This window comes from Phalaenopsis equestris, unplaced genomic scaffold, assembly GCF_001263595.1.
Source record: "Phalaenopsis equestris unplaced genomic scaffold, ASM126359v1 Scaffold000428, whole genome shotgun sequence".
Taxonomy (NCBI): Eukaryota; Viridiplantae; Streptophyta; class Magnoliopsida; order Asparagales; family Orchidaceae; genus Phalaenopsis; species Phalaenopsis equestris.
The window spans coordinates 4,253,792-4,266,628 of NW_018164869.1; the positions used below are offsets into that span (position 1 = coordinate 4,253,792).

The window sequence follows — 12,837 nt, forward strand, 5'->3', positions numbered from 1 at the left end:
ATCTCGTGATCGAACGACACTCAACAAACCCTAAAATACACCCCATCGTCTAAAGTCTCCTTGTTTTTCGTTATGAACTCTCGGACGATGGACACCGCGACGAAGTCAATATCCCACACGAAAATCATCCATCCTCTCCTCATGATGGTGGTAGCCACGCCACCCCTAAGCTCGAAGAAACCTCACTCAGGGATGATGTCTCTGTAGCTAAGAGAGTTTGTATACCTGCGGGCAGCCTCCCGAGTTATAAACCAAGGTGAGTCAAATCCTCTCGTGATGGTGAGCACTAGTGTCTTCTTGGAGGCATGATCATAAAAAAAAAAACAAGGGAAAATCTTTGAAAGAGAAAAAGAAATTGGCGGAGCTTCACCGTGGAAATTTAGGCATAGAAAAATCGTTCACCAGTGGCCCTATTTATATAAAATCAAGCGCAGTGACGACAGACATGTTATCGCGGCGCTAACCCCGGACAATAACTTTCCTGAAAGGCCGCAATGAATATTTTTGAAAGGGCGCTGCTGAGCCAGACTTAAGATTAGGGGGCCTCTTCGCCCGACTCATCGATGCATCCAAAAATGCATTGAATAAATTGAATAGGCGTCGCGGCACCAGGTCTGGCACACTGATACTATAAATGGCGGTGGTTCGTTTCCCGATAGGCATCCCATCAAATTCAAGGTTGCAGTGTCGTCTTTAGAGTTGCGGTGTCGCCTTTGGAGCTGCGTTGCACACCACAAAGCCGGAACCATCGGACCGCATTTTGCAATTCTATGTCTGACTAGCCGACTATGCTTGCGTAGGGTCGACATACTTCCAAATGATGTAATGACCTCAAATTAGGCAAAAACGATGCCAACATAAAGCTTTTGTTTAACAAAATGACATGATTTTTTTTTTTTTGCAGATTCAATAAAATACTCTAATTGTACAATATAGAGTTACTTCTCCAAATTATTATAAAAATTGTCATCACACATTTATTCAATATAAGAATCTACTGTTGCTACAAATGTCAATATTAGATTAACATTCATTAGTTTAATTGTATGAGAGAATATACTTGTAAGCACAGATCTTTTATTATTGAAATTCTTTGGCAGCAAGCTTGCCTTGTACCTTTTGGTTCTTGGCTATTATTCCCTCACTTGTGTATATATTTATTTTGCAACACCTTCTTCTTTTCTTGGCTTAGTTAGCGTCTAAGTTTTATGAGATTTAATCCATTCTATTATAATAAGCTCCCATTTGACAGGATTTTTTACTCATAGTTTTATTGTAGCACTTGGACTCACTTATATCTGAATCAATAAGTAAGAAAATTGAGGTTAATAGTAATTAATTAGGTTGTATTTTCTGGAAGACCTTTTAACTCGGGTCACTATTGCATGGGTCTTAGGCTTTTTGTCTTTACTGTGGGAAATGTGTCTATTACTTTAACTAGCTTTAGAATTAAAGTACCTTTTATAATAGGATTTGAATTGTCCAATAAAAATGGCATTTATACTTCATTACTTTCACACATCTTCTCTGATGGGTTTGCCAACGTCATGGTCGGGCTCTTGATATTCTGCTTCATGAGTCGGGTCGATGGATCAACGTTCAGCCTGTGACACGCAACATTGATTGGCATGCACAGCATTTCAGCGGTCGTCCATGCGAAAACAATTTGGTTTTCTCGGAGGGTTTGGACCAACAACTCTTTGTGACCTACAACAAAAGATTCGCTAATCATAAAACATCTACCAGGTTTTCCTTCGACCGTCGGAACCTCACGAGTGGCTTCGTTGGACTCAAGGCCACCCTCTCTTGCATTTTGGATATGTGGGGGATCGTGCTCCACGTAGCTTATAGGTCGCAAATAGCAAACTCGGGACTACTATAGGTCACCCCTGACCGTGATGATCTATCCATCTCCATGAAATTTGACAGTGACGATGTAAATAGAGACTACCACGCTAAAATTGCTCAGAAGTGGTCGGTCGAACATAGCATTGTAAGTTGGGGGGTGAATCTACCATGAGAAAATCTTCTATGAGCGTAAATTGTTTTTATTTTTCTCCCAAACTTACTGGGAGTCTGATTACTTCCAGTGTTTCCTTCATTTTGCATGAGATTCCATACAGTGGACTAGCTTTAGCGGTCATCCAATTGTTAGTATCGAACACCTGTTTGAATAACACATTCACGAGGCTACATGTCTCAATGACAATACTCCTTACTTGGTAATTATTTATTATTGTTGTTATTACAATTACATCATTAAACGAGTTTCCCTTTTGGGGAAGATCCTCGTCAGTGAAATAGATAGGTGGATGACTTTTGGGCTTCAGGACAAAGGTGGAGACGCAGAGTTCCTCTGCTTGTTGCCTCTTCCAACATGTCTTCCTAGGTGGCTCGCTCCCTCCGAAGATTGTCGGCACGTGCCCCGCAATATGAGTGGCGTTAATCACTCCTCCCGCGAGAGCCTTGCCTTGCTTTTGGGTCGCGACACCAGGGGCAGCGAATTCTTTCAACTTCCCCTTCTTTATCAGCACCTGATTAGGCTTCAGAGGAGTCTGCACTCCTTTGTATCGTTATCGTGATCCCTGTGATATGATACACCTAAAATATATAACATTTATGTATACATTTTTATACCTATTTTTTAGATATTACGTTTTAATGAAATGTATTAGTGTGTTTTTCTTTCATGTACAATTAAATGAATGAAAATATGGTGAAAGAAGTGAAAATGTATCAAATTTGGAGCAAAAATGAAGAAAGTGTGAAAATAAACTTTAGCGCCCAAGCGCCCAGGACTGATGCTTAAGGGCTAGGAAACAGAGAAGGTCGCGCTTAAATGCTGAAGACCTCACACTTATGCGTGTGAGGTAGTTAAGATGAAAATTCAAAGAATTTTGGACGAATTTCAAAGGGGTGTTTGAAGTAACTCTTGGTAAAAACGTGAATTATAGTTAATTGGCATGAAAATACATTGAAATGACTCTTGAAAATAGGCAACTCTTGGAAGATTCATTGAATGTGGATATATTTTGAAGAGACACCAAAACACCTTTTGAAAAACTATAAAAATGAGGACTTTGATTGAATTAAGAGGGGGGTGGATTAGAGAGATAAAGAGAGAGATATGATTGAAAATAGAGAGATTTTAACCCTCTAGGGTTGGGTGACCAGACCTATGGAGGATTGTAAGCGAAAGAAAATATTCAAAGGAACTTCAAGAGTTAGGCGGAACTATATTTGGTTTTAATTTAGACTTCTTATGTTTTTATATGATTTTTACTTTTAAACTTAATTGTTGCTGTGTTTTCTCCATGAATTATGAGTAGTTTTATTTATCTTTTTTTATGAGTAGTTTTATTTTTATGAGTAGTTTTATTTATCTTTTTTTCCTTAAAATGATAAGTAATTAAGTGTTGGAAGGAAGATGTGTCAAGTATTGATCTATAATGCAGGAATAAACTATGATGATTTAATCATTGTACTTAATTTACTTGTTGATTTGACCAATTTAGACATTAATATTTGTTGTGAGAATATGTAATATTCTTGATGGTATTGCCTCAATCAACTAATGGTAGAATCACATGAGACTGTATGGATGAGAATGTAATGGATGAGAATGTAAGGATGAGAATGTAATTCATATGGTTGAGTGCAAAAAAATATGGAAATAAACTTTGAAGACTATAGAGTTAGAGGGCTTTATAGTGACAGACTAAAGCCCCCAATTCAGTATATTATTTTAGGTTTTGATGCGAGATGTTAGCCCCCAGGTGGAGGGAAAAGAAAAAACTCTAAAGTGAGAGCTGATATATTCCCTACCTATCCCGTCTTCAGGACTATTCAAACTTTAGATTATTTAATGTTTTTTATGATATCTCTAGTAAGGGTAAAAAATAATATTGCTCTTATTTGCCATAACACAATTTAAATACTTCCACAATATAATTCTCATGCTTGTTACTAATTCACGATAAGAAAAAATATATTTTATTTGTATTGCTTTCATCTTATAAAAATTTAATTAAATTTAATTAGTTGTTAACTTTATTTTCAATCATCAAAGTTACCAAAAATATGTTGTTTAATTTTTTTTCAATTATAAAAAATTACAAAAAATAATCAAATTTTCATTATTACCATAATATCTCTAGTTTAAGTAAGACTATTTTTAAAAGTAGAGTTTGTCACTTAATTTCTTCTTAAAAATTTGTAGTTCTCTCTGTGGGTTCGATATTTCGGGGCTTAATCAAAAAGTCATATATTACCTGATAACGATATATATATTTGCGTGGTATCTCAATATTTAAAAGAAAATCACACAAAGTTTTTTTGTGCCGTTGTGAATAAAGAAATATAAATAAAGAGAATCAAGAATCTAACCACACATACATCATAGTACACCACGAAGGCTGAGTACACGACAATCAGATGATGGAAGTTGAAGCAATATGGACGCAAGACCCATTGAATGACTTGGGTTTTGTCCAGTAGTCTTTGACGGTGTTTTGTGATAGTCATAATGCAATACATTGGTCACAAATTCAATTCATCGTGCTCTTACAAAGCGTATTGATATGAGGTACTGCTGTGCTCAAGACTTGATTGATTGCAACAATGTTCTATTGAAGAAGATAAGTACAAAGGAGAATCAAACCAATATGCTCACGAAGATAATACCACTGTAGAAGTTCACATAAGACATGAGTTTTGTGAACATCCGAGCTTATAACTGATTGCCTAGTCGAGTATTTAAAAGAGCTACGCGTGGCTTGATTCCTTCGGGACGGTGGTATGTAGACAAACTTATTGGTGCAACTGAATTGGAGTTTGAAGCTCATTTGATTGTCTTTCACTTTTCTAGAAGTAAAAGATACGGCGGAGATTATTGTACTTATAAATTTTTTTTTATAAATAAGAGTAACTTGGTCTTCTAACTTTATTTACTAGTATGCCCTAATCATCACCTATAAAATGGACTTATGATTCATGAGATAGTTATGATGAGAAGTGTAGAATTTGTAACCCAGAGTAATTTTTCTTTCTTCGCATCCAGTGTTAGTAAAATCCCTCTCCCTACGAACACAAGTGAATTAACTTAATGATGAACCATGTAAATTTTTTTTTGTTTAATTGTTGCTGTTTGAATTTTTTTATTTTCACATTTTTTTGCATAACAAGATAATATTTCTAAGATTAGAAGCATTGAGAAATTGATAAAAATGAAAAATATGTATTGTGGTTTCATCATGAATTTTGATATTTACTCAAGAATTTAAAAAATAGAATGTTAGATTTATAAATAACAATATTTCATATGATATGAATGTAGACAAAATATATATATTATATCTCTCTTTAATGTTGAAAATAATGTCACTATTCTTAAATTATGTTGAGGGTGTTTAGGATTAGGGCTGTCAAAACGGCTCGTTGTTCGCAAACAACTTGTGTTCGGCTTGTTAAGAAGCTCGTGTTCGGCTTGTTAAGTAGCTCGTGTTCGGCTCGTTCGCTAAGTTAACAAGCAAAACACGAACAACATGAATAAATATTTTTTCGTTTGTTTTTGACTCGTTTTGGGTTGAAATACTACTAATCAATTGTATATATATATCTTTGATGAGTAGTATTTTGAAAAAAAAAATAATTGACTATAAGGCTACAAAAATTTATAATCAATTAAAAGTATTAATGAAGAAAATAGAATAAAAATTATTAAATTAGATTCAAATGATGTTTTAAATCTTGTCCAAATTCTTAACATCTTATAGCTACGTGATTAAGGTTGTCAAAACAACTATTTGTTTGTGAACAGCTCGTGTTTGGCTCAGCTCGTGTTGGGCTCGCTAAGCAAACGAGTCACGCACAAACACAAGACTATTTAAGGGTCTGTTTGGGGCAACTGCAGCTTATTGAATAATTTGCTGATAAACTGATTAAAAATAATCAAATAAGTTAGGTGCGATATCTATTACAAATTTTTATTTTTTTGAAAAAGCCAAACCGTAGACATAAAACTGCCACCTCACTTAGATAGGTGCGGTGTGAAAACATTGTTTTCAGCGTTTTGAAAACGCATAAGTTGCCAAAATACAATTGCCAAAATACAATTTACCCAAACAGCTTAGGTGTGTTTCAAAAAGCCAGCGCAACAAATGAGCTGCCGCAAACGGCCTGATAGTGAATTACACTAGTGAGTGAGTGAGTGAGTCTTATTCTTAGACGCAAAGGCCGCTATACCTTTCGTTTTCATAAAAGCCAGCCGGACTCTATCCCCTCTCCTCCATGGCATTGGCTGTGGCGGCAACCACCTCCGTCTTTACCCGCTCCTCGACTGCTCTCACTCCCAATCATGTCCACCTCCGCTTCTTCGTTCCTTGTCGATGCCGCTTGCTTGGGCGGTTTCGCTTTCTCCCCACCAGGGCTCTCTCTGCTACCGGCGGCTTCTCCGACCACGTTGAGGTCTGCGTCAAAGAATCGGTTACCGTTCCCGGAAAGCTCGGTGACTGTGAGTTATGCCCTCTTTATATTTATCTCTCTATTTCGTGATAAATTTGCTAATGAATCTCTGGTATTGAAGAATATAAAAATGCCAATGATTACTTTTGGGTTTGTTGATATGGTTTCTGTTCATTGATTTGACGTGAATACAGTATGAAAATTACTATTTCTTAATGAATGAATTTTGGGCTGTGCAGATCGATTTCATTACTTATTGATCTTTTCCTCAACTAAGGTGCTCATCAGGTTGCCTGAGAAACTCTTAGGGGCTGTTAAGCTGCCAGCAGTATTTAGTAAATTTTAAAAAAGTTCAATACTGAAACTCTTTGATAGGACGGTAAATCTGTTTAAATCTTGCTAATTTATTTGAATAATTCTTTTAGGATTTAAATCTATTAGCTCAAATAAGATTTTGAATAATATTTATTGATAATGAAATTAAGATATGCCATACATTTATAATAATGAAAATTCATGCAAAAGCAGCTTAATAGCTAAAGCTCCTAATTTCTAAGAAAGAAATTAGTTGGACACCATTATTCTTCTATTCACTCAAAAGTATGAAGTAATTGATCAAGTTGAGCGACACATTTCAGTCATTGTTGCAATCATATTTAGCTTAAATAAAATTCCAATTAACTGTTAGTTAGTAAAGTATTAAGCCAATTTAATGCAATAACTTATGTGATCATTAGAACACAAGTAATGTCTTTTTTAAGTTAATTTTTTTGACTAAATATTATTAATTATTATGGCTAATTTATTTTTTAATTAACATATTTGTATCCAATTTATTTGATTGATTATTATTATACTAATTAATAAATTCTTAGAAACTTGATTAAAGTATAGTTTACATAAGAGAATATTCTAATTAATTATTATTAATAGTCTATTAAAGTGATTGCATGTAATACTTTTAATGTAATCAAAATTAATCATAAATACTATTTAAAAAAAATTATTAAAATCATTAATAGTATTGCTCATCTTTCGCTCATAAATGCCTTTTTTCTTCCTCTTCCTCTCCCACCCAAATTCCTGAAAACCTCATGTTTTCCTCCCTCTTGCACTAACTCAAAGCCATCGGTGAAAAGTAAGTGAGGAGGTCATGACGAGAGCTCGCTAGTGGACATAAACCTCATCTTTCTCCCCCCTTCCACGTGCTTATGCTTTTTAAAATTCTACAATTATGTCGTTCTATTTAATTTCATAAATCTGGGTTTTAAGTCAAAATGGATGCAAAATGAGATTTACAATTTTGCTGAATTTATTTTGGCATATTTGACCATTTTATTGTATTTATTTTAAATCCTACATATCTGCTTAAGGGTCTATTTGGTTGCAAGTAGGATTTAGTTAAATCTGTAAATCTGGATTTATGAAATATTGAAGGTTTTGAAACACTCCTAGATGTTTCCTCCCTCTTGCACTAACTCAAAGCCATCGGTGAAAAACAAGTGAGGAGGTCATGACGAGAGCTTGCTAGTGGACATAAACCTCATCTTTCTCCCCCCTTCCACGTGCTTATGCTTTTTAAAATTCTACAATTATGTCGTTCTATTTAATTTCATAAATCTGGGTTTTAAGTCAAAATGGATGCAAAATGAGATTTACAATTCTGCCGAATTTATTTTGGCATTTTTTACCATTTTATTGTATTTATTTTAGATCCTACATAAGTTCTGCTTAAGGGTCTGTTTGCTTGCAAGTAGGATTTAGTTAAATCTGTAAATCTGGATTTATGAAATATTGAAGGAGTTAAATATAAAAAACTGTTTGGTATATTAATAAGTAAATCCTAACAAATACGTTGAAACTGTTTGACAATTTTAGCATGATTTATCTTCCCCCACGCTTTAGCTTCTCTAAATCTCATAAATCTTTCTTTCAACGAGATTTACTAAATCCCAGATTTAAGGAAAAAATGAGGAAAAAATGGGATTTAAGAACCTGTAGGATTTACAAATGTTTTTTTTGCCGTTCAACAGGATTTAACAGAAATCATGCTTAAAACAAGCTACTAAACAACCCCGACATCTAGCAACCAAATAGCTCTTTTTAGGGGCAAAAGGCTTATTTGGTTGCGTATGAGTATAAAACATGTTTTGAAAGATTATAACTTCGGAACCAAATTTTTTATGGGGTTTCATGAGTTTTTTGGAGGCTTAAAATCAAAATGGTTTCCCAACCACGACCAAACAAATAATGATACTACTAAATTTTATTATTTTTCAAAATGTGCTTTTTAATTTTAAACCATAAAATGGCTCTAAGATACAATCAAGACATGTTTTAATTCATTTTGAATAGAGGAGAAATCATAATTAGAGGCTGGTGTGCCCAATTTGGTTTCGATGCCAAACCAACCATTATTTTAAACAAAAATAAATTAAATCATTTAACTAATATGAAACTATGGTCACATTGCCATTATGACGAATTTAATCAAACCAATCCAAGGTGTTTTCTTTGGTTTTGGCTCTCTTTTTATTCTAAGAACAATAATCTTAAGGAACTCCCATTTAATTCTTGGTTATGTTTGATTTTAAATTGTTTTCAATGCTTAGAATTTGATTTGACAAATTTGTTATAAGAAAATGAATAAGTAAAACAAATAATCTAATATAATGATCCAGGGAAAAAAAGAACCTGTTGAAACATTAATAAAGCATTTAACCCTCTATGGAATCAAGTAGTTTGGTCTAAAGGAATATAGGGTAAAATGATTTGATTAGTGAAAGGGGAATCTACTGCCTAAATAATTAAGGATTGTGATCTCACAATATCATTAATCAAACGACAATAGGAATTAGTTGCTTATCTTTAAGAAATTTTTAATTATCATCCTCAAGTGTTTATGTTTAGTTACTTATAGTTTGATAAAAGCACAAATCTAATCAAACCTAATAAAGCATGATATCAAATCTAAACAAAAATAAACTAAAATAATCAATTTCAATGGTTTGATTCAAAATTTTGGATTAATCTTTTTTTCATCAATAATATCATTCAAGTATTGACACGACACTGACGTGGGATGTCCAATGCAGAGGCGGGAACGCGTCCTGCGTACGATACGCCCACAACCCGGATGCTAGAGATGGATCATGTGAACGGCCTGAATCGATTTGAGTGATTCTCCTTTTGCTTTTTTTCCAATTTTCAGCATGTTTCTTTTAATCATTTTTTGTTTTCTAGTTATTTCTTATATATGTGTTGTATTAGGGTCTGGAAGAGAATTTTTTGTCGTGTTTCCGTTCAGGATAGTCATCAACATCCTGATTTCTCACTTCTAGGGCTATATTTATGGGCGAATGGTGCTCCGATTGTATCTCGTTCTATGATGGTGATTCTCCTCCAAGGGTCGAGTGGTGTTACTATTGTATCTCTCTTCTCAGGCGATATTTATCCCCTTCTACCCTTCCCCGCTCCAGACTGCATTCTTCCCCTTCATCCAGTTCACCGTGGCTTTGCTACCGTCCCAAGAAAACAACGCAACCATTGTTTTTTCTGCCGTTCCCTGCCATCCTTCCCAGTCCAACCATCCTCTCCCTCCCTACCTGTTGTCCGATGGTGTTTCAACTATCTGAACCACATCTCTACCGCATAGCTGTTGTTTTAGCACTTCCTTGCGCTGCCATGGTTTTTGTTGCCGCCCATAACCGCTCGTAGCTGTTGTTCCTTCGCTGTCCAACCCACCTAGCCCCTTGCCACAATTTCTCCAAATCATCGCCGATCACCACCACCACCCTGTGATCCATTTGAGTTTGAGTGCTTGTCATGTATGTTGTTATTTCGCATTTTCGGGTGTCGTGTTGTTGCATTTTTTCTTTCAGGTGTGTTGGCTGTAACTGTCTATTGACTTTTAGTAATAATATTTTTTCTATTGCGGTTTTGGTTAACTCCAATATCAGACAATCTGAATATTAAAGGTTGATGGTTATTTGTTGATGACATATTGACTGTTGGTGCGTATCAGGATATATGGTGTTGAATACAATATTTTTATCGTCAAAATTTGGAAGAAAATATATGGATGTTGCGAGTGTTAGACTAAAAAGAAAGTTCCTTTGAAAATAAAATGAACTAATTTTAAGACAGCCCCACGACATTGAGGTACTTGCGATGTTCATAGAAAATTTGCTTCTTATTAGGAGTAGCATGCTTTGATCTATTTTTCCAACAATGTAAGCCAATAAAAAATGGTACTTCTGATAACTCTAAGCTTAAGTAGAATATCATACATTTAGTCTTTCCTTGCAAGTATCTTCACCTAAGAGGCAGTATAAGTTTATTAGCTTGCAACAAGATTGTAAAATCATAGGCGTAAACATCTTACTTTCATTTATTTGTGTTTAATAAAGATTTTCCTTTATTAGTTGCTTATAGTTCTTTAAATGCTTTGTTTCTTGCAAGCATACTTCGATTCACATATGTTGATTCCATGGGTATCATTGCTTTCATGATTTACTGCAATGATTTTCCGTGCGTATTTTGCTTTATCGATAGTTAATTTTCCATTTTAAAGAACTACACAAACACCAAGTCTCTTTTTTTTTTCTTGTGGATGCCTATTTGTTTACTAGAATGACTCCTCTTTTTGGTTATCTTGTTGAATATCACGACCTAACCCGATGTTTGGAATTAATCAAGACGAGAACAGATGGTCGGACGATATAAATTAAATTTTTTTTATTCATTTTTAATAACTTGCTATTAACAAATGAAAGAGTCATCAATCAATTTAATTAAATCAATGTTTTTAAATTCTATCTCGTTACTGGTTGTCTGTGTCTTTCTTAAACATAATTAAACTGAAACGTTAGTTTAAATTAACTCTGAGTTAAACAAGCCGGTGAAAACTCATACTTATAAATCATAACAATGCATGAGAAAATGAAGCAATATGGATGTTAGTCAAGCTTTTAATAAGTCAATAAAAATATTTGAGGATATTCAAAAAATCTTACTATATCAATATCATATCACTATCTTACTGTATTTGTACAACTGTAAAAAACGCACCGTCTAAAAATTATGTCAATTAAGACATCACGGTTTATATTTTTTTCCATATAGCGTCCACGGGTACTTTAGTGTTCTCCCACTAGTACAATCAAGTTGTGACTCCATCATAGTCAGTCAACACATACAATATTCTATCAAAATTATTATTTACTGAAAATATATTTTATTCTCATTTTTGTATCAGACAATATACTTGTAAATCATTTAAATAATACTGTGCACACATCATTTGTACAATATAAACAAAAATTTAATAGAATTCAAAATCACGAGCCTGCACTAATTTTAATATTTCTAATGATAGTACCAATAAATGCATTTGATATAAAAAACTCAAAATATTACCATAGGATAAGAGCGTGAATAATCATCTTGATGTTGTTTAATTTGCTATGACGTCAATTCTTCTATAATTGAAAGCCCATAGTATAAAATTTAATTAATTCCTTATTTTAATAAACTATTAAGTTTTTATTATTTAAGTATTAAATTTACTTAATGCAATCCTGCTTAATTTTTATTTAATATATATATATATACATATAAATAAATATATATATAATTAAATTAATTTAATAAAACTTTTTATGACTTACCTTGGTCGCCCTAAACCATGCGGTCGTCCTAATTCACACAACTGTCTCCTTTGCACGACTACAGTGCATGCGACTCCGTCTCCTTCTCTCTCTCACGAGCACGACGTTGATGACTTGATTTCGGCTCCCTCTCGCACGAACACTCGACGTTGAAGCCTCCTCTGCTTGTCATTGATGCTGTCTTCTCTGTCATCACACATCACAAGCGCATATTCCTCGCCTCAATTTTGATCGAGCACAGGAAGCTCTGACTAGCATCTTTTGTCTCCCTTATGCTCCATTCGACTCTCCAGGTAAGTAAGCAACTACACTTTATAGAGTCGATTCGCCTCTTTGAATTTTGACTCCCTCACTTCCTATCCTCTATCTTCAGTTTACCGAGCTTCTCGATTCCTCTTCTTCGGCTCTTCGTTTGCCTGAGTCTGTGCTTCGTCTTCTCTCCTGCTCAACTCTTCGATTCTTTTCCCTCGGGTAATAAAATGGGATGTTACATTGAATATTTTCCAACTTCCATTCTTTGGTATCATTTGATATCAAAACTAGCCTAACCCTAGTTCTATCATAGGATTATCCAAAATCCTCCCAAACGTAGATCCACGAAACCATAACCAAATATTGACCTTTCCCTAATTACCCCTTATTGATTTCTAAAATCAACAACACTAAATATTTTTTCTGCACCCTAAATTAGTTATATACACACTCT

The 12,837-nt window shown here is 34.3% G+C and overlaps 1 protein-coding gene across 1 annotated transcript in view; it reads left to right on the plus strand.

The window, feature by feature from the left end:
- The first annotated feature begins 6,189 nt into the window (after positions 1 to 6,189).
- The window catches only part of LOC110027478 (glutathione S-transferase DHAR2-like), a 39,863-nt gene continuing 33,215 nt past the window's right edge, over positions 6,190 to 12,837 (plus strand). The window contains exon 1 of the mRNA XM_020728928.1: positions 6,190 to 6,511. Within this exon, the coding sequence (XP_020584587.1) occupies positions 6,289 to 6,511 (223 nt within the window). The 5' untranslated portion in view covers positions 6,190 to 6,288. The remainder of the gene's footprint in view (positions 6,512 to 12,837) is intronic.